Source organism: Actinia tenebrosa, unplaced genomic scaffold (assembly GCF_029948245.1).
Source record: "Actinia tenebrosa isolate PJP-AT-01 unplaced genomic scaffold, QUT_ActTen_1.0 PGA_scaffold7__59_contigs__length_16204524, whole genome shotgun sequence".
Lineage (NCBI taxonomy): Eukaryota > Metazoa > Cnidaria > Anthozoa > Actiniaria > Actiniidae > Actinia > Actinia tenebrosa.
In genome coordinates, this window is record NW_028292584.1 from 16,121,209 (window position 1) to 16,142,999 (window position 21,791).

The 21,791-nt window shown below is 38.2% G+C and overlaps 2 protein-coding genes across 2 annotated transcripts; one reads left to right on the top strand and one right to left on the bottom strand.

Moving 5' to 3' along the window:
* The first annotated feature begins 653 nt into the window (after positions 1-653).
* On the top strand, positions 654-14,614 carry LOC116287429 (uncharacterized). The gene is made up of 12 exons (XM_031694110.2): positions 654-891; positions 3,464-3,605; positions 4,280-4,470; positions 5,581-5,847; positions 6,275-6,601; positions 8,730-8,780; positions 8,905-8,964; positions 9,334-10,119; positions 10,966-11,246; positions 11,565-11,708; positions 12,294-12,458; positions 12,992-14,614. Exons 1-12 carry the CDS (start codon positions 783-785, stop codon positions 13,364-13,366), a joined length of 2,898 nt encoding a protein of 965 aa, XP_031549970.2. The 5' UTR covers positions 654-782; the 3' UTR covers positions 13,367-14,614.
* Positions 14,615-15,491: 877 nt separating this feature from the next.
* Positions 15,492-21,362, bottom strand: LOC116287430 (uncharacterized). The gene is made up of 7 exons (XM_089040391.1): positions 21,091-21,362; positions 20,143-20,324; positions 19,268-19,526; positions 18,651-18,838; positions 17,757-17,974; positions 16,882-17,125; positions 15,492-16,387 (listed from the first exon to the last, which is right to left on the bottom strand). Exons 1-7 carry the CDS (start codon positions 21,156-21,158, stop codon positions 16,218-16,220), a joined length of 1,329 nt encoding a protein of 442 aa, XP_088896517.1. The 5' UTR covers positions 21,159-21,362; the 3' UTR covers positions 15,492-16,217.
* Positions 21,363-21,791: the final 429 nt, after the last annotated feature.

Sequence of the window (21,791 nt, forward strand, 5' to 3'; positions counted from 1 at the left end):
ATGTGGTTTCCGACAGTACATTTTATTTTCCGTTGTCACTGCTTCCGTTGTCACAAGCCACGTTCGAGGGCGAGTCAAGCACGAGTCACGAGTCAGTCATGAGTCATATACAATTTTCCCTAAATTTATTAATTCTTTTCAAAACAAAAATTGAATTTGAGAAATTTTCACCTGATTCTTTCTCATACACTGTAAGCCACTTCAGTTGACCATAACAAAATTTAAAAGACGTAAAAAGAAACCCTGGCAGTGACCACCCTCAGTTCCTCCACTTCATACTAACCAGCTCTCATGCTTGTAAATTGCATAAAGCAATCTGTCATTCACAACTCCATGTAAAGCGCCTTTGATTATATCCACATATTAAAGGGCGCTATATAAATCATAAATCATAAATCATAAATCATAAATCATAAATCATAAAATTGCAATTTGTTTTGAAAAGAATCAATAAATTTAGGGAAAATTGTATATTACTCGTGGTTGGCTCGTGACTCGGTCACGAACTTGGCTCGCTCAACCGAACAACTCCAATGCCACTCAAGCCCTTATTTTGATTGTCACGTAAGACAAAAGTTTAAGTCACGCAGTTCCCCCACATGCCAGACATGTACATGACTAAGCATTGGCACCATGCCAGGACCCAGGGGCTTCCCCTTTGAGAGGCGCGTCCTGGCTTATCATTGTACAAGTATTTTACAATATATCTATCAGTAAGGTTGTTAGGAGTCTTCCAGTCTTTGTATTCCATCGTGCTGTGCACGAGTAAGATAGCTACCGTGATGTTGTTAGCTGTGCTATTTAAAGTACTTCTGCTCCATCTATCTGTGAAACAAGTACTTGGATCAGCCCTGACGCAAGATGAGGTGGTGATAAAGGACCACGAACAAGGTGAGTTGTATTATACGCAATCATTTCTCCATTCCCCACAATCCAAATCAGTACATCCACATAACTTTAGCAAGAGTTTCTCTATGATCACTTTGATTAGTTAACGGATTTGTCTATGGTATTTCAATATTTCCAAAATTTCTTATTTCTACAATTATATACAAAGTTTTTCACTTATATTGCATGAGAATTTTCATAGCGCGCATCATAATGGCATTTTTGGTATTGTTTATTCTCTCTAAATTTTTAATATATTGGCCATTTAGGTCAAGATAATGCACATTCGATCATACATATAAACATCTTAAAATATTAAAGATCGTTATTAGACATAATTTTTTGTGACTTGAAAGGTAATGCTTTTAATAGAACACATAGGTAGCAAACAGGAAATATGGCGCGCCAGATGTTATCGAGATTAATAAGGTTTGTTTTTATATCAAGACGAAATGTTTATAGTTGTAATAACCTTTATTAGATAAGTTGAAAATCAAGGTAAATCTTTTCAATACTATTTATGCAAGCGTTAAATCTTTGCCGTGTTAATGTTACAATTATTGATAACTTTATCAAATTTTATGATCTAGGGGATTCCCCTAATTAAAATTCAGATAGCTTATGCATACAGTCGATCCCAAAAACGTTGTCCAAGTGAAAAGAGGTTTATAGGACAATAAATGTCACGTGTCTCATTAAATATTCAGTTTTACGCGCGTGGATTTTTTAAATTAGCAACTGATGCAAAAGTAAATTACAGTATTGAAAACTGAATCTGAAAGATGCCGCGGGCTTTCTCGGATGATTTAAGGTGGAGAATGGTATACCAACATTTGTTTTATGCAAAAACATACCAGGAGATAGCCGCTAATCTGTTTGTAAGTCCTGAAACGGTCAAACGGACGTATGGTAAGAAGGTATGGTACGTGCAGATTGGTTTGCTCATTACTCATCACTCAGTCTTGCAGAACGTCCTCTAAGTCTGGTAAGGCTTTCACTAGCTCAGAACTTAGCTCTGAAACGGTCTCTAACACTGGAAAATTGGGTAAACTTCTTACAACGTAGCTAGACTTCTTCTTGGAGTCCAAAACCCGAACTTCTAAAGTCGAAAGAACTTGTTTTGAATTACCCGCCGTCGACATTTTCTGCCACGCATGTGATGCAGCACGTTCAGATTCCTATTTCCACACGCGCGTAAAACTGAATATTTAATGAGACACGTGACATTTATTGTCCTATAAACCTCTTTTCACTTGGACAACGTTTTTGGGATCGACTGTATGTAATAATTAGAGGTAACTAGCTAAAAACTAGTGTGAGCTACATCGGTGTTTCTATTTGCTGGTTTTCGACCAAATCGCAGTCGGAATCAAAGTATGAAGCAGTATATGACGATGTGAATAACCAGAAAATGAAGTTGGAATCGGGTACGGAACCGGAGGCTTTCAGGAACAATAGTCATAACTAAAGAACAAAAGCAGTGTGAAAAGGATTATGGTCTAGAGACGGAGGTAAAACGTCATCTCGCTTCAGGCTTATTGATACCAGACGTGTGGGCGACAGTGCATGTTATGACCTGCGGGCTGATGAGTTCAAATTGAACGAAAACGTTGTCTGAAGAGATTCATTATCAAAAGCTAAAACCACTCTGCTCAATATTTAGGGCATTTGGAGAGTGTTTTCAAACAGACACTGTGATGGTGAAGCGTGACAATAAGCAATTTTTGGACGACGTTAAACAAAATATCATTACAAGCCTTCTAATCCACAGGTAGCCCAAGCTTGGTTTCTGTGGTTTCATTTTATAAGAAAATCTATGGAGATTCTTTAAAAATTTTAATAAAATCTGTGAAATGTGAAATAAAGCCGCGAAATTTTACCTGATCATTGAGAAATAGCACTTCTTTTGCTCTGTGTGGTTATTTTTTAATTTAGTCTGCTTTAAGGTTTTTTACCACGTTTTATTTCTTACTGATGGGGGGAAAAATCCTAAAAACGGGCTAAATTCAAAGAGTAATCACACAGAGCAAAAGAAGTACTACCTTTCGATGATCAGGTAAAATTTCGAGGCTTTATTTCACGTTTTAATGATTTTATTAAATTTTTTGAAGAATTTCCTTACATTACTCATAAATACACTAATATACTTATTACATGACACCACAGAAACCAAGCTTGGGCTACCTGTGTCTAATTGTAGTCTCCTACGCAGATGCTATTAAGGGACCGACCGTTTATCACGTCACAGGGGGGAGGAGGGCGGCAGTGGAAATACTGGGGGGGGGGGGGATACGTTTTTCAAAACCAGTAAAAATTGGGGGTACATTTTTGTAATGGCCGGTTTTGGGGGTGGGGAGTACGTATTTAGTGGTGGTGAAGGGGGAGGGGTACTTTTACCATTTAATGATTTTAGAGGGTGGTACAAATTTTATTTCATTTTTTGCGAAGAAACCACCTCCCCCCCCCCCCCCCCCCCCTCCCCCCTGGGACGTAATAAACGATCGGTCCCTAAACCAGGCCCACTCCCTTAAGTACACAAAAGTGTTAAAAATTAATGATCTTTTCATCGTTTCAGAGATTCCTTCGAAGCCTTCAGCATATATAAGTGGTGCAAACCGTGCCACTCTGGTTCTTTGTAGAGGAAAAACGCAAGATCCTATTAGATCTGATCGCCTGGCTGACACTAGTGAGCTTCACGTCAGATGCAAAGGCTTGAGGTTTGTACACCATGTATTCCGTTTGATTTATTGATCATTGCCGAGTTTACATCGAGTGGGTGGTCTGTGGAGACCTGACAGCCGCTGACCAGACTGGATAAAATGAGCATTTTTAACATATGTATATTGTATAATAGCATTGAACTCAGCGAATAAAGCCCTATTATTTTGACCAAATAAAGTTAAAATCAATGGGAAATATAATAGATACATTAAATTAATATGAACGTCTAAAATGTGCGAAACTGACGAAGTCGATGGTAATCAGAATCTTAACACAAATACATATATTTTAAATTAAATACGATATACGATCAGTTTTTTTGTTTTATTTTATTTCCAATATTCATATATTTTTAAACATTCACATTCATATATTTTATTGTTAAAATACCTCTTAAAAGGGGGTTCAACTCAACTCAACTCAACTCAACCTTTTATTTAGTGCCATAATTTACAACAATACATAAAGTTAAAGACATTTACAAAGTTAAAAGCACAAGCTAATTGCGACAGATAAACTGACTGAAGCAATTAGCTGAAAATTTGAAAATTTATATTTTTAGGACAGGCACTGAAAACGTAGTAGTAGAATACAAAAAGATCATCAATCATTTAATATAGAAACAAATTATTTAAAATTCAATATTAATTCTGTACGTTGTCATCTGCAGACACAAAGATCATCTCCATTATTTCTCAACAACTAATGATGCCACACCGTCAGTTACTACAACAAGAGTGATTATAACATCGCACATCATCAAGAAGAACAAAGAGCAAATCATATGTTACTGTCAGGATGTGTCAACAAAAAAGACAAGTCATGGATTAATGATTTCTATGAAACAAGAGAGAATTTCTTGTATGTATAATAACCATACGCACCTCCTACCTTAACATTAGCATGGGTGGCGTAGGGGTTTACCTCTCCCCTCTCACTGGCTTAAACTGGATCATGTGTGAGTTGAGTTTGTTTCATGTGTTCTATCCCTGGCCACCAGGCTTTTCTCCGGGTTCTTCGGTTTCCTCCGTAAAAATGTGAGTAAAGTGTTGTATGTTGTAAATATAGAATGCAGTGGTAGTGCGTGTGGATGGAACCTCAAGGAAGAGCCCTATACGGGGAATGGTGGTTGTATAATATTTTTTTCTTACCGGTTCAACCTTCGCCACTGTTTTTATATCCCAATCACTCCCCCTAACTTTCTTTTTCTCTGCTTCCACTGTCCTTCCCAGGTTTGTTTTTTGATTGTCTCCCGGCGGATCTGGCCATGCTTCTCCCTTCTGGATGCCATTCTATAACACCACCTTACAATCACTATATCTTTCTCCTCGTATAACATGTCCGATCTACGTCTCCTTATCTCTCTCTTATTCTATTCATGTCTGTTCTTTCGAAAATTTCTTTAATTTCTAATTCCTGCTTATAAGAATATCACAGTTAAATTTGTTTCAAAAACGTATTTCTCTAGAAATTCAAGAAAATTTAGCACATGTTGTGACGTCATTTTGTTTACAAGTCTCCAGATTTAGTTGCAAATACACGAAATTTGTTTGAATGTAGAATCTTAATTTCAGGTAGTACACTTTTCAGTTTCCCACCATTTGAAGAGTATTTCGTAAGCTATCAAATGAAGCTGAATAGAATATGCCTTTTGTTGTTATTTTATATGAATTACAATTTATATTTAGTATATTACTACCGAATCTAGAGTACGTGTCAACAAAATGACGTCACAAATTGCGCTTAATTTTCTCACATATCTCAAGAAATAAGCTTTTGAAACAAATTTTGTTACGACATATTTATTATTATTAACAAACTATACATTTTAAACGATGAAATGTTTTCGTGTCATATACACTTTAACCTTAACCATCCTTTTTTTAAACCTGCATGAATTTTTGTAATAAATGTTTGAGGTTTAGCGCTTGAAAGTCATGCTAACTTGACAATTTCTTCTCATTATTTTAGCCATCTCTAACCACTTCAAACCAAAACGAAATCGCATAAAGACAGTTGCATTGCTTAGTTCACACAAGATATCCTGGCGATTTCCTACAAATTCTTCCGTGGTACACTGCTCACACGATGGTCAGTCCTTGACAGAGGATCAAGTGGTTCGCGGAGAAGACAAGATCTCAGTGGTAATTAACGAAGCTCTTCGTAAAGATGCGGGGTTCTACTACTGCAGATCCAAATCTGGTGACTTTAGCTCCTGGCTCAAGTTGCAAGTAAAGGGTAAGTAATTTTGTATTAAAGATTAAAATAATAATACGTTTATTTTATTGATGAAGAATTATTCGCCATTAATTATACAAATGCAGATAAAAAAATATAAATATAAATTTAGATTTGTAATATTGGAGCCCAAGGGATAGTGAACGGACTTGCATTGACAGGTCACGTGACCAGACGTCCTTAAATCGACTACCAGTTGTCAAGGTTTGTCAAGAATCGATTTATTTGGTGATTGATAACAAAGTTACAACCTTGAGGAGCATTTTACGAACTAAAAGTTTTCAGTGCTTTTTGTTCAAAGCAATGTACACAGAGTAGAGTTTATCTTTATATCCAACATGTTGGTTGAATTTAACAAAATATTTCTCACTTGTCATTTTATTTTCATTTTATTAATATTACAAGTGGGATGTTCTTTTCCTTCTAGGGATTCTGCCTCAGTTTATCGATGAGCCTGCAGACCAAGTGATACTCAATGATTCATCTACACATGTCACGTGTGCTGCTCATTATGCTGCTAGTGCTTTAACTGTGCAGATGGTCTGCTCCAGCAATGGCTCGAAGATAAGTTTCTTCATGGTTCGAGACAAGAGTACAGTACGGAATGTACCCAACAATACTGTTGCAAGAATAACGTACAAGGTTGAGCTTCATCGTGATAGAAGCAGCCTCTCCGTGGTATACTGTCACTGTTACGCATTCACCAGACAATTGACGAAGTTAAGCAGGATTGCTAAAATCAGCTTTCTTTCGGGTAACTAAATCATGGCTTTCATTTTACAATAGATAGATAGTTTTCACTCAGTCCATAGAGAATTAATTGAAAGTAGAGATGGCAGCCATATTGGTGTATCTAAGAAAAGAAACTAATGACAAAGGTTTGTCAAAGCTACACCAATATGGCAGCTGTGACGTCATGTCTGACAATAGAGATGGCAGCCATATTGGTGTACCTAACAAAAGAATCTAATGACAAAGTTTTTGTCAAAGGTGCACCAATATATGGCAGTTGTGACGCCATGTGAAAACGCTCTTTTGTAGCGCAGAAGCCAAGCTTATTCCCACAAGAATGGTCCCCTTCACAGTTCCCTGCGCCAACTTAAAAGGTAGCCGTGCCTTGGCATCCAAGCGAGACGAACGATGAGCTTTCAATACAGACACAATAGAGACGTTAAAAAGTACCCAAGGTGTTACTAAATATATTTAGGCACTGCCTAAAAGCGGAGCTCCCGATACACAAGTCACAGGGAGAACAATTTGAATGAATGTGGACAAGAAAATAATATTCTCTTGATGTGGAAGATAGAATTAAAATCGGAAAAAATCTTCAATTTTTTTATTCAATATTAAGATAATGTCTCCCATAATAAAAAAGCATGCACTGAAAACGAAACAAAACACACTACATCGTTTTCTTTGCGCGAGAATACTCTCCCGATCCCACTTATATGAATTTTGTACACAACTCACCACCAACCCCCCCAGGGGCTAGTTTTTTCTTGGAAGATTCTTCGACAAAGTTTTCCATGGCCGACATTTTTTAAGCTTTGATTTCCTGGTTAATTTTACTTATAACACGAAAGATAACTACAAATAATCCAATACAATATTGAAATTTACCTCGGATGTCTTTCATTGAGATCGAAATTTTGGAGATTTCCGAATATTTATGTACAAATCAAGACTATGAAACAGACTTGAAAACTGGTATTAAAAAAAAGGTGAGCAAAATACGTAAGCTTAAATTATCCACATCAAAAGTTTTATGTTTTTACAAGAACCGTATTTTCATTCATAAAAGTCTTAACTATTTTTCGAGAAGCTTGAAAACATAAGCTTAATAGATTTTGAAAATTCAATTTTACCAGTTTTCATCTTGTTAACAACAAAATTTTTTGAAAAACTAATGAGTTTACATTCATTTATACTTGACAAGAACAACTGAGGTAAGATAGAAAATAACGCAAAATGCAATGCAAATACAAAATAAAATTTTCTTTGTCAGTAAATTGGCATTTGGAAATGTTTTTGAATATTTTCTTAGTTTTTGAAAGTGAAAGACAAGGTAGCGCTCTTTATACAATAACATATCTCACAACAACACAAATTTAAGCTCAAGTTGAATATTTGGTGTAATTTTAAAACTCATTCAATATTTAGATAAATTAGCTGTAGAAAGATATCAAATTATTGAATGAAATTCAAAATGAAAGTACTCTTACCATAATAACAAAACAGGTACACTTTTTTCGCACGTTTGTCATTCTAGTTCGTTGCTCGTTTGCTGGTAATTTTAGGAATGTTATTTAGCTTTAAACTTTGTCAAAAATCTCTTGGATTTGTTTAATTGTGGGATTCAAAAAGTGCTTTTTTAAATGATTATTTTGTATCATGTATGAACTACGAATATTTACAAAAAAAAATGATAGTTAAAAAGCTCGTTAAAAAAAGTCGTCATTTTCCAAGAGACGTGTGATTTTAAAACTCGACCAATCAGAAACGCGATGTACACCTAGCGGGCGACACTTTTAGCGTTACGCACAAGATTCCCATGCGATGACCACGAAAACTTAGTTGCATAGTTTACCATATTCTATACCTGTGGTGGCCCGCGCGGGGGCTCCGCGATAATTGCCGGTTCACTATTCGTCTCCCTTCGATGCAAAGGCAGGGCTACCTTTCACGATGACCGGGGAACTGCAAAAGGGACTATTGAGTTACGTCAAACTTATCCTGAAGCGCTTGAAGTCGAAGCTAGCCGTGCGGAAATGCATTATTCCATCCAACCTGGCTGCCTTGGAGAAAGGTCCATAGTGTTACTTCCATTCCTTCTTTAATCCATTTCCCATTAATACACTAATCTTTACCTTCTCGTTTATCAGCTAATGACGGTTACGAATCACCTACTGCTTCTGCTATGACTGAATCTCGAGGTAAAATATTTACAAAAATAAATAAAATAAAAGCAAATGCATGTCATAGTGTAATAAGTATTTTATGCCTCGACAACCCATGACAAGCTCGTACTGATTACAGTGTTATGGTTTTCTCTAACAGTGAACTCAGCTGATAAAGGCTCTGGGGTACATTCACGTTCTTCGAATTTTTTATATATAGGTAAGTTATTAATTTTTTGCAATAATATTGTATCATATTATATTTATCTTTTAATATTCAACCAGGAGGCTTAAATCTCCTAATGGAACTGAGAGTCTTATAGTAAATGGAGAAAGTTGTATGGCTGTGGGGACAAGGAAAAAGACTAGGGATGTCCAGGGGATCCCCAGGCCAGGTTCAAGGGGATGGGACAGACAGTTATGGAAGAGGGTTGTATGGCTGCGGGGAGAAGGGGAAATACAATGGATGTCCAGCAGGGTATGTATTCCCAGAGACCAGGGGATGGTAGAGACACATAGGTTGTTAATACATAAGACGTGTAAAAGTGGCGCATGATTCTAATAAAACTATATTTTTTCGCATTTATAGGGTTAGGGCTAGCGTTAGGGTTCGTTTTGTTGGTCTCCGTTTTGGCAGCATTTTTGCGGGTTTGCACCAGGAGTAATAGGCATCTTCATAGCACTGTATCTAATCCAACGGAAACGATGAATTCCTTATCTGGGGGAATGCCTTGTGATATAGAGTCGTATGATACTGAAAGAGTGACATATTCGGAGCCCCCAGTCAGTAAAGTAACAACACTTCGTTCAAAAATTTCCTCTGAGAACGAAGACATGCCCGAAAGCCGAGCTTCAAACAGTCCCTTGCTTAAGAGCCTTCTTAATGACCTTCAAGAGCATTCTGAACCTGTTGAGGACTGCACACCACTTTCCTCAGATTACATTGGTCGAGAGACTGAATGTGACAATGAGAGTGTCTTTTACCGTGGAGGGTCGTGCAAAAGTAACAAATCTAAAATGTCGGCCTTTTCCAGTGTGTCTGCAGGGTTTTGTCCAAGACCTAAATTGCCCGATACGATCGACCCCAACCTTTGTGCATGGGGGCAGTTTACCGAGAAAGGGGGACGACTAAAGATTGAAGGAACAGGTGTCAGTTTGTACATTCCAACTAATGCTCTTCCCGAACAGACGTCGCATGTCATATACATCGGGCTGATTAACTCTAAAGGAAACTATCCAAAGCTTAATAATCATGAAGCTCTTCTCAGTCCAGTCGTTGTTTGCGGCCCTGATGGATTAACATTTGACAAGCCCGTGTTTCTTACTGTACCACATAACGCGGTTTTGGACGAAAACAACTGCTGGAATCCAGAAGGTAAAACATTGTAATAATAATGAAGCAATTGCTGGTTTTCATTCAGCTGATTAGTTTTTACATCTCTTTATCTGCTCCAAATGGTAATCAAATACTGACCATCATGTGCTGTCAACAAGAAAGAATTGTATTGAAAACTTGTGATTCATCTTATGAACATTCTGCACGAGACAGGAAATGACGTCAAGTAAAACCCAGCCATATCAAAGAATTAATGTAAACAACATTGCAAACTAAGCCTTTTATGTCATTAATCTGAAAGCTAGACAACGATAGTGTCGGCGGTCACAGTTCCAATGCGCCATTTTGAAAGGTAATTGTCCCTGTGCATTGAAGCGAGGACAGCGGAGACCTCGCAATGATAGAGACCTTTTTAACACCTTTGACGATTATGTAATATTTCAAACACGCGAGAGAGTTCTTCCTCCGATTTCCAAACATCGAAAACTGAGTTGAAAAAACGAGGCGCAGCCGAGTTTTTTTAACTAACTTTGAGGTGTTTGGAAATCGGAGGAAGAACTCTCTCAAGTGTTTGAAATTACTTCTCAAACTAATGAATATTTCTTGGAGAAAATCAAAGAAAAAGTTTACGAAATTTAATGCAAATTAAGAACACATTTCCAAACCACCGTCACAGTAGTGATTTGCTTTGTTTTCTCCTCATTACATATTCATGAGTATGAGAATCATATGTCTTTATCATTGCAAGGTCACCAACGTTGTCGTTTCGATGCACAGTCACGGTTACCTTTCAAAATGATCCAGGGAATTGTAAAGGGGGCTATTAATTACTAAGTGAGTTTTATATACTTAAGCATGATGCATGTTTTATATGTTTTATATCAGTTCAAAGCTGTAGTTCTGTAAACGAAGAGGAAGGAGAGAACAAATGGAAGGTTCTGGAAAGACCTAGTGGAAATGTACCATTAAGTCACGTGAGTGACAAATACATGCAGATCATGGTCGACCACTTCACCAACTTTGCAGTGGTTGGAGAAGCAAGCTGCTCTCAAGAATCTGGCGCACAGCTCAAGGCATGGATTATCGCTTACTATACTGAACCCGAAGTCGACGAAGACTGTATAGCAAGAGTTTACTGTGTTCCAGCCACAGATGCAGCCACTAAGGTAAGTAAGTACTAGGATTGGTTAACGCATTGGTAGCGTGCATCCCTTGCATGACAATAAAAGGACGAAAGACTTGCCAGCCATGTTAGTTGAAGTGCGAAAACACACCAAGACCAAATCTTAACCAAAATGACGGCACTTGCACCCCAAGAATATCCCATCGCAGTCCCCGCTTTACGTTCGATCGCAGAACCTTTCATTCTTACTGCGTATTCTCCATTAAATACTAGGCCGAAGAAGAGAGAGGACTGGGTTCCCTGGGTCTAAGCCACAAATACTCTTTATATTATTTCATTTCATACTGCTTATTGTCACCAGATTCTTGAGGGAATTGAAATTAAGCTCAATGGCAAGATCTCAGACTCCCAGAAGCTACTCCAAATCAACAACAACAATAAAGATCTGCAAATCACTAGCAAAAAGACCCATGTGGGATGGTCTGCCCTTACAGATGAACGAAAGGTGCATAACGAAGTTATTCGTTCTTGTGCAATGCTTTTTACTCTCTTTTTGAATAATCTTTATCAAAAACAAATTCAATACATTAATATCGTTTAAATGAATTGCGGTACGAATGGGATGTGCCGTGGCCGTCAGGGTTCCTTGTCCCAGGATTTTGTTTAAACGTAACCTCGCGCGCTGCATCTGCTAAACAGGTAGGGTGGCGTAGAGTCGAGAGCGCTCGCATTTTACCAATGTGACCCAGGTTCATTTCCCGGACTCGGTTTCTTATGTAAGTGTAGTTGGTTGTTTTCTCCTCTACTTCGAGGTTTGTCCTCCCAGTTCTCCTGTTTTCTTCCCTCCTCTACAATCACTTTCTAGATTCCAATTGCAATTTCTGTTGATGAAGGGCTACTCTGTAGAAATGTCACGTCTAATTAAATCACTTTTGTTTAACTATTGATTTTCCTATTTTAGTTCAATTGTGATGTCAATCATTTCTATGTTTTTTATCCATTGACAAGATGAAATTTAATAAACCAATACTGCGTAAATAAAATTCTGGTGTACCAACATCAACTGCATTCTTATCTCTTTATTTGTCAGTCCATACCTTTCAACGTCATCTGGCAGTGCACCGAACAGTCACCGAACGTATCGTTCAACTTTGAACGAGCTTCTCCAGAAGTGTTCAAATTTCGGAGCACCTTTGACGCCAGACAAGAAGAGTCCGACACAGGTGTTGAAGTAATTGTGTCCTTTTGTATCAAGGTGAGTTGACATGGTAACCAGTCAAAATGTTAATGAACCGCTGAATATACTATGACGTAATATCTAATCCTTAGATGAGAACGATAGGAACGATCAAAGTCATGGCACGGCTAACTCACAGATCAACGAAGAAAAAAGCACACGCACACGCAAAAGAAAACAAAACAAACAACAACAACAACAACAAAAAAAAAACAACTTCTGGGCTGATCTACGTCAGGGCACGGCTAACTCACAGATCAAATTGGGATTTAGCGTGTGAGGTTTTGCACTAAAAGGAAAACCAGAGAACCCGGAGAAAAGTAATCGAATCAAGGGAGAGACCTATCAAACTTTACTTACATATGATGCCGAGTCTGAGAATCAAACCCGAGACCCCATAGGGAGAGGTGAATACACTACCACTACACTATGGCTTGAAGTTTACTGCTAATCCAGTCAAAGTCCTAGGGCCCCTTTACACGGTCGTTGCTCTAATTGTTGGTTTGTGATTCTGGTTCACAGTTATGGTGTAATAATTTATCTTATACTAGGTTAGTCGAAGGACTTCGTCTGGGTACGAATCCCAAGGAAGTGGCTGTCAAATAGATGCCAAGTACAAAATTCCCATAGAAATCCGTCGTGAACTCTGCCATCTCCTGGATCCAGAAGACCCGATGTTTAATGACTGGAGACATTTTGCAGAAAAACTAGGAAAGGGCAAAGTTTATACGAATTACTTGAAAGGAAACAAAAAGATAGGAAGCCCAACTGATGAGGTGATAGAGATGTGGGAGATGACAATGTCTGAAGAAGTACCTCTGTCACGGTTACTAGAAATATTCTACGAGATGGAAAGGCCTGACGTGGTCGAAGTGCTGAAAAAAATCCCATGTTTGGAGAACACAAGCGAGGAGCTATCTTGCTGATTTACTCTGTATACACTGAATAGGCCTTTTGCAACAAACAGTCACGTGCTGATATATGACTTTGATAACGAGTCCCTGAATTCAGCTCAAGGTCCCTTGAAGAAGGCTCTGCTGGATTGCAAACAAACATTAAATTGCTTCGAATCTTGAAATCGAAAGTATCTTATAAGGGGGAAAAAGTATTTTTCAAAAGGTTTTGGATACGACATTAATAATCCACAAAATAATTTCATATAAAGTCCAAATCATTTTTGCCATCCAGTAACAATCACGTGTCAATCTATTGCAAAAGGCCTATTGCAACTGAATCATTGTCGGCTTCAAAAAATAGAACATAGAAGGTGAGATCGAAATGGCACATGGGAAGTACGATAATACAATGCATGTTGTGATGACTCGTGGATGATTCATGCCAAAACGGCAATCAAACACGGAAGTCATCTGTAAACGCTATTGGCATTTTGTCGTTGTTTTAATTAATAGATCATAATAAATGGACGTAATTGCCTTCGTATATAAATTGCCCATTTTAAACTATGTGATGTTTACATGACGTTCTCTAGACAATCGTTCCTTCATCTTTCTGAAATTTATTCGTTCATATTTATGCTGATATGAAGACATTTGAAATAAACATTTCTCCAGAGAACATCATGTAAACAACATGGTTTGAAATGGGCAATTTCCATACGAAGGAAATTATATCTACTATGCTATTTCTCAGAATATATTCCTTTTCGTTGTCAGCTTCTATTTTCTATGTTTTGGTCCCGACAATAATTTTGCAATTGAGTGCATAGAAAGCCCTAATAACATCCTGACCTCGTTTCGCCTTCGAACGATACGTCCTAGGTTGGGATAGATAGACATTAACTGATGCTGTTGCTTTTTCAGGTTTTCTTTGTAGTTGTTTTAGTGGTAATGGGGTAGAATTGCGTAGATAAGCTAAATTTTTTTATTTGAAAAAATGCATTCATGTATTTTTGTATTTTTGTATCGGCTCTTTTTGAAGAAACACCTAAAAACGATTAAAAAAAAAACAAAAAACTGTTTTTGAATTTTGAAAAGGGATGTTTTTATACTTCAACTTCAATGCTCAAAATTGTTAGTGATATAAAAAAAGATTTGATATCATACTAATTAGAGAAATTTTGGTTTCCTTTTTCACAAGAAAAGTTAATAGTGAGAGTTAATAATTGTGTTTGCTAAGTAAAAATGTAATTAAAAAAAAAATTTTAATTTTTTTTATCATCGACTCATTTATGTATTTATTATGTATTTACTTATTTATTTTTTAATGTATTTTATTATCGGCTAATTTATGTATGTTTTGTATTTTTTATTAATTTTTTAATGTATTTTATTATTGGCTCATTTTTGTATTATTTATTTGTTTGTTTGTTGTTGTTGTTTTTTTTTTTTTTTTTTTTAATGTATTTTATTATCCGCTAATTTATGTATTTTATATATTTTTTATTTATTTTTTTTAATGTATTTTATTTTCGGCTCATTTACGTATTTTATGTATTTATTTATTTATTTTTTTAATGTATTTTATTTTCGGCTCATTTGAAAACAACACAACTGACAAAAGGAAATTTCATTTCTTTTGACATTTTTCGAAACTAAACTTGATTACTTTGTAATATTTCAATTTCTCGAAATTGAAAGTTATTGATAAGGTTGAGGAATAGTATAGATAGATAGAATAACACGTTCTGTGATTTTTATTTGATAGGCTAATACATAGTTTTCTCTTCATTTTGTCTAAGACTGAAGTAAAAATGAGAGGATGTTTGGTTAAAGTATTCTGCATTTATGTCATTTTGCGACAGGGAATTTTTTTCCAGACAGTTACAGTGCGAATCGAAAAACCTTGGCACCTAGAAATGGTCCTGGAATGTTCTATTGTTCTTTGGCCAATCAGAATTGACTTTCTAACCACAAGATGATGGAAAGATAACAATGTCTCTGATTGTTCAAGAAACATTCTTGAAATATTTGCCCACATAGGTGCCCACATTTTTTCGATTAGCACTGTAACTCTAGTGACACGTTTTAAGACAACTAAGCTATGCAATCTCGATTAAGGAGTGAAAAAATATTTTTTTTAAAGTACAAAAGATTGATCTGTATCTGTTTATTAAAGCATAGATTTAAATCAGTAAATTTGTATAACATTTATTGATCAATGATCAATGGTGTGTTGTATTACTACAGACTGTCTTCATTGCCACGCATGCGCACTGATAGAGACAGAAGTCACGACAGGTAAATGAGCAATCGTCAATTAAAGAAATCGTTCCCATGTACCTTTAAGTACCCTCACGAACAGCGAAAAACAAGTCAGCGGTTGTTCACCTGCTTTCTATAAAATAAATGCCTATACGTGGAATCAAAATATGGCGACCATTTATTGTTCTGGACTTACTAGCATCGTGTTCACATTGAAACACAAAAGCGTTTTCACACGTATGAGAGGCTAGTCAGTCCAGAACAATAGTTATTCAAACTGGTCGCCATATTTCGACTGGGTGTATGGTTTCGAAGACATCTCAAAAACAGCTACAAAATAACAAATGTTAAGCTTATTTCTTGAAAGTTAAGAAAAAATGTATGTCGAACTCTTCTAATGTCAATCTTTACTAAACCTCGACCGCTTTTCGTGTGAGATGCAAAGTTTTCAAGCTTTCTTGGACAATTTGTTACATGCGCATTCGTTTTTCACCACGGTCATCCTCAAACTGACAGTACTCTACTGCTGATTAAACTTTTGGGACATTTGTCTCTATTAGCGCATAACAGTAGTACAATTCATCTAGCTAATACAGTACATTAACCTAAGGGTTGACTAGCACTGCACATTGTGTGGCCAATCACAGTACTTCTTGACCTTGTTGTAATTCAATCCAGGCGGGCAGCTCTTGTGATAAGCTACACCAGAAGCACATACAACATACTTACTGCAGTCTGCTGGTTCAGGGTAGTACCCGTCGGGTGAAGAGGAACAGTCTACTGAACCTAGAAATACAACATACAAATGTAATCATCTAAATAACCGACTGGTCCCTAGCCGTCACGTGATTATTTTGTATTATAGGCAAGATTAAATAATAGACAAAACTTTTCTAGGGCAACAAAATATCCTGTATATAACATCATTGTCTTACTCAGGGTTTATAGAAAATGAATAGATTTTTTCCCCTCATATAGTAAACAGTGTGGTGCAATTTAAAAACGATGAGAAGCAAACTTAAATTCCTATAATGACATCACACTTATTAACACATTGGAAGTATAAACCTTGATATCTTCAAGATGCATCACTCAAATCATATGAAAATCTTTTACCATTCAAATATCCACTTCATGTATAATCAATACTGCAAATATTAAGTGAGGTGGTATAGGCACTTTAATACATTCACTCGGGCTCCCTAACGCTCTATATGCGTGTAATGCGTGACTAGTTGTCACTAAGTGTTTTATATGCGTGTAATGCGTGACTGGCTTACCAGTAGGGGTGCTTGTAGTAGGTTTAGCGGTAGTCACAGGAGCCTGTGTGGTCACCACGGGTGGCTTTGTCGTCGTGACTGGTGGTGGGTTAGTAGATGGCGCCTGCGTAGGAGGAGTTATGGAACCACCGCTGACCAGTTCAAATGCGTACTCACTGTAGTGTCTACCGTTGATAATGTTGTTCTGGTCCCAGGAGCACTCCCAAAACATCATGCCACCTACGCCGGGCTTGTCGCGAATTTTCTAGCGACGAAAGCAACAAAGGAGTAATCTTTTAAAATAAAAAATCACTAATCTTTTAATGATCTAAAAATCATTATTTCTAAGACGAAGCAGTCTTGTGAAGCCTACGTTTTAAACACGTAGTTTGCGCAAGTTTTTACATAATTTCTCTTTTATTTTGGGTGTAATGTTTTCCAATTTTCAGGACCTGTGACGTCTCTTTATACAGTATTATTTCTTTTTTAACGGATTCGTTAGAGAACACACATGAATATGGACTAAATATCAAAAAACCTCAAAGAATCTTATTCTCGAAAGAATTGCACGTGAACTGAAATGAAAATGGGAAATTTGAAATGTCCAGAATAATTCTTAACACCTCACCTTAAAGTCATGAAAAAAATATGATCCCCCTAAGCAAGGCTTGTAGCTTCCTCCAAAAATTGTGCATCACCCCATTTTCTGATAAAAATTTGTTCCCTTCTCAATTTTACCTGCCCCCCCCCCCCCCCCACCCACCCCCCTCTGCCATACGCAGCCTAATTTTTACAAATAATACCGGAAATTACGTCATCAAAAAGCTGTCCCTTAATCATTGGGGGAATGGGTTTTCCCAAGGTATCCTATAGTTACCATATGAAGGTTGTTTTACCTTGTATGCCACAGCCAACTGATCGGGTGGGAAGTAGTACTCAGGCTTTCCTGCCCCTCCCACACCAGATGGTAACCCCAGTAGAATGAGTGGCCCATTATTGATACTGTTTGTCCACTTTAACCACTGATCCATCACAGACACGTAATACTGGCTGCCAGGGTAACAGTAATTGTTGTAAAACTGGATGAAGAGATAGTCGAATTCATGTCCAACCTCTAGAACAAACCACAATAGACGCTATGTTATGTGGTTATATTGTGTGTGAGAAAAAGGTTGATGAAATCTATACTCAAATTAATCCCAAGCAACAAAAAATCTTCAAGTTTATAATCGAAACGTGAAACAATTACTTGGCTAATCTAAGTCAGGGAACCCCATGCACGTTGGCATTTGCGGAGCAAAAAGTGTAAAACCCAGGAAAAAGCCCTTCCATTAACGTAGAGACCCAACAAACTCTACGCACGTAGAATACTAGTCGAGGAATCGAACCTAAGTCTCCAAAGGCGAATGCACTACGACTACGCCACGATTGATCCACGTCCACAAAAAGCTAAGGCAATACGTTTTACGTACTAGCTCGATTACTCTGTGAATTAGGGAAGCATTGATGGCATTCGCTGCTAATGCGCCGCATCTCACCAATACAAACCGGGTTCGAGCCCTTTCGGGATTGGTGTCGCATTTGAGTAGAGTTGTTTTTTAGTTCTCTCCTGTGCTTCGAGGGTTTTCGTTCAGGATTCTCCGGTTTTTCCTCTTTCCACAAAAATCAACTTCTAAATTCTAATCCAATGTGTCGGCTGCCTTATCAATTGGGTTGCAAAAGCTGTTAGGCATTACGGCGTCCATTCAGGAGTGGAAAATGCATTATTTTATTAACGAGGCACTGAATACCTTTGAATGCAGTTCCAGGGTTGACAGGTCCCATCCAGGCGTCAGGATAAGGGCACTGTGGGGCAGCTGTGACCAGATATTTTCTGCTCGGGTCTGTTCTCATCAGGCGTCGTAACTCCTTCACGAAGTCTGGATAATACTTGTAACTACCGATCTCAATGTCCAGATCAACGCCATCCAATACAGCACTATTGGAATAATAACATGTAATCAGAATCCTGTAATAATTGAATCAAGGGTGGTGTAGTGGTAGTGCATTCTCCTATTGCTTCTGGAGATTCACATTATCTGGGCTTGCAGCACGCATCACAAGTTAGAATAGTTCGAGAATGCCTCGTCCTCATTTTGATTGGCATTCTCCAGGTTCTCCGGTTTTCTTCCTCCCCCCCCCCAACCCCGCCCCTATTTGCCCCCCCCCCCCCCCCCCTCCCGTCAAACGTTCAATTTAAATTGGATCTGTGATCATGAGTTAGCCCTGAAGCTCCCTGATCTGGCTTTATTAGCCAAAATGTCGTTACAGTTGTTTGATTGTCCGATATGCGAGTTGACTATCTAAGAGGCTTCTTCAAGTTATCATGAAAGTTTAAGGTTCCGTTCTTAAGTGACAATTTACTTACCTTAGGAATGGTCTTTTGCCTGGCAACTCCTGACCACCAAGGAACATATTCCAGATATTCTTAGCCAGGAAGCGCGCGTTAGCAGCACTTCCTAGAGTACCATCGCACGTATCACCACCAAGGGAGATCAAGAATTTCTTGCCGAGTTTTTGACAGTCTCGTATAGCCCCACCAATTGATGCACACTCGTATATACCAGGGTATTTTGGATCGGGCACATAGCTACAATGATGGGCAAAATTCATTCCTGGCAGTCGATCTGAAATATATTTCATTCATCCCACTTATTCATTTATTTGGGAACATGTCATTATTAATAGCGGGGGAAGTGGCGGGTGGGGAGTATTTGGGAGCAGATGTTTTTTAGACAACTGTAGAGAATCAGCTGTACATTGACATGTTACTATCAAAGGAGGGATTACTCAGCTGCAACAACTAGTAAGAGGGGATCATAAAGAGATGTAGTGCAGGGGGCGGATCCAGAAATTCGTTCAGGGAGGGGTGCAGCGCACATAGTTAACCCAGGGAGGGGTGCGCGCCTTAGAATCAAAGGGAAAAAGCATTATTTTGTATTGGTTAAATCTTTGAAGTAGGGGCACAAAGTCAAACTATGGAGGGGTGCGCAACCCCTGCACCCCTCCCCTGGATCCGCCACTGTAGTGCCTGTTGGGGAGATCCGGTAAATATTGACCTGAATCAAAGAACCAGAGAAACATCACTTCGTAGCAACAACTAGTAAGGGGAAAAGAAGGAAATTTAGTGCCTCTTCGGGAAATCAGTGAATCTTTATGATTTTGCAACAAAAATCCTCCGAGCCCTTTTCTCCAGGTGACAAATACTAGCCATTCCCTTATTAGGCCAAAGAAAATTCATACCTGCGTGGCGAGGATCAAAGAGCCTGTGTACGAAGGCAATAACATAGATATCGAATTTAAAGTTGTTACAGAAGTGTCTCAGGTCTCTTTCGTATTTCCATTTTCCAAACTTGGGTCCAGCAGAATTCTGTCCCCAATAGCCGACGAGCAGCTGGCGATTTGGAAGGGCGCGTTCATTGATTCTGAAATATATATTTAAAAAATACTCGTTTAACTGGGGTAGCATTTAATAGCCAAACGATAACAAACTTGTAGCCCTCTGCTGGTTTCATGATCGAATTGGAATTAAGGATTTGATTTTTGGATCTAACCAAAAAGATGCCATTTACTAATTTTTTTCCCTACCTGTTATGAGTTTAAAGCTTTTGGGCGCGGTTTTGTGACTGGGAAATTAGGAGTGGTGAAGCGGTGGTGAACTTGCCTCTCACCTCTGGGGCTTCAGGTTCCATTCCTGGACTTGGCATCACATGCTAATAGAGTTTCTTAGGTCTCTCCCTTGATTTGAGGGGTTTTCTCCATGCCCAATTTGATCTGTGAGTTAGCCTTGCCCTGTCTTAGATTAGCCCAGAGGTTGTTTCAGGGTTCAATCTGTGAGTTAGCCATGTCCTGACTTAGATCAGCCCAGAGGTTGTTTTAGGGTTTAATCTGTGAGTTAGCCTTGCCCTGTCTTAGATCAGCCCAGAGGTTGTTTCAAGGTTGGATTTTTGAGTTAGCCTTGCCCTGACTTAGATCAGCCCAGAGGTTGTTTCAGGGTTCAATCTGTGAGTTAGCCGTGCCCTGACTTAAATCAGCCCAGAGGTTGTTTCAGGGTTCAATCTGTGAGTAAGCCGTGCCCTGACTTAAATCAGCCCAGAGGTTGTTTCAGAGTTTTTCATGTTTTGATAGATTTTAAAATTGAAAAAAAAAAATGTTTATCAAACCTAACAAGAGGACTTTAGGATCTCTTACCTGTATGATGCAACCAGCTCAACAACACAAAAAGAGATTACGGTCAGAAGTACAATTCTCAAGTCCATTGTTAAGGTACAATAACTGACCACTTTATGAACAAAGGATAATACTAGAGTACAGGTCAATGTAAAGGACGCGTTTACCAGCCTACGCCAGCTGAACCAACACAGACAGGCTCCGGCTTGAAAGATCTACGTTTAGTTGGCCTATTGGTGCAATACAAAGAACCTTAGGAAGTAGTCAGACAATGGTTGGGATGCTCTCGAAAAGTGATATCCTTCCGTATATAAAACTTTAATCTGGATACCACTGGTAAACCTAAAGCTCAAAATATCGACCGAAACAATGCTGTTGAGTCAGCTGCTCTCGCAGACATGCGCAGAACTCGTTGAATATTCACTGACATGACGTATCTGTGTGTTGCAGTATTCTTCTTTGCTTAGCTGTGCAGCGGCCGTCCGTGAGCCGTCGTGTCAATCATCTGTCATTCCTCTTCACGGTCCAAGAATCTACTTCTCAGTAAAAAAGAACTTCACAAAATTCAACTTATTTAATAACAGACAACTGTCGATATTCTGGTTTAGTAATCAAGCACAAAACGATCCAAGTCAAAGCTTTGGGGAAACAATAGCGTTATAGGCCTTTTGCATCAAAAGGTCACGTGACCCTACCCCCCATGAAAAGAGACGATGTATCAA

Excerpts from the sequence above, each read along its gene's own strand:
- LOC116287429 (XM_031694110.2), top strand. The coding sequence starts at position 783 with ATGTTGTTAGCTGTGCTATTTAAAGTACTTCTGCTCCATCTATCTGTG. Across the intron at positions 11,709-12,293 it reads CCCTTACAGATGAACGAAAG|TCCATACCTTTCAACGTCAT; the intron begins GTGCATAACGAA and ends TTTATTTGTCAG. Across the intron at positions 12,459-12,991 it reads TTGTGTCCTTTTGTATCAAG|GTTAGTCGAAGGACTTCGTC; the intron begins GTGAGTTGACAT and ends ATCTTATACTAG.
- LOC116287430 (XM_089040391.1), bottom strand. The coding sequence starts at position 21,158 with ATGGACTTGAGAATTGTACTTCTGACCGTAATCTCTTTTTGTGTTGTT. Across the intron at positions 17,975-18,650 it reads CCCTGGAACTGCATTCAAAG|AGGTTGGACATGAATTCGAC; the intron begins GTATTCAGTGCC and ends GGTTTGTTCTAG. Across the intron at positions 17,126-17,756 it reads AGTTGGCTGTGGCATACAAG|AAAATTCGCGACAAGCCCGG; the intron begins GTAAAACAACCT and ends TTTCGTCGCTAG.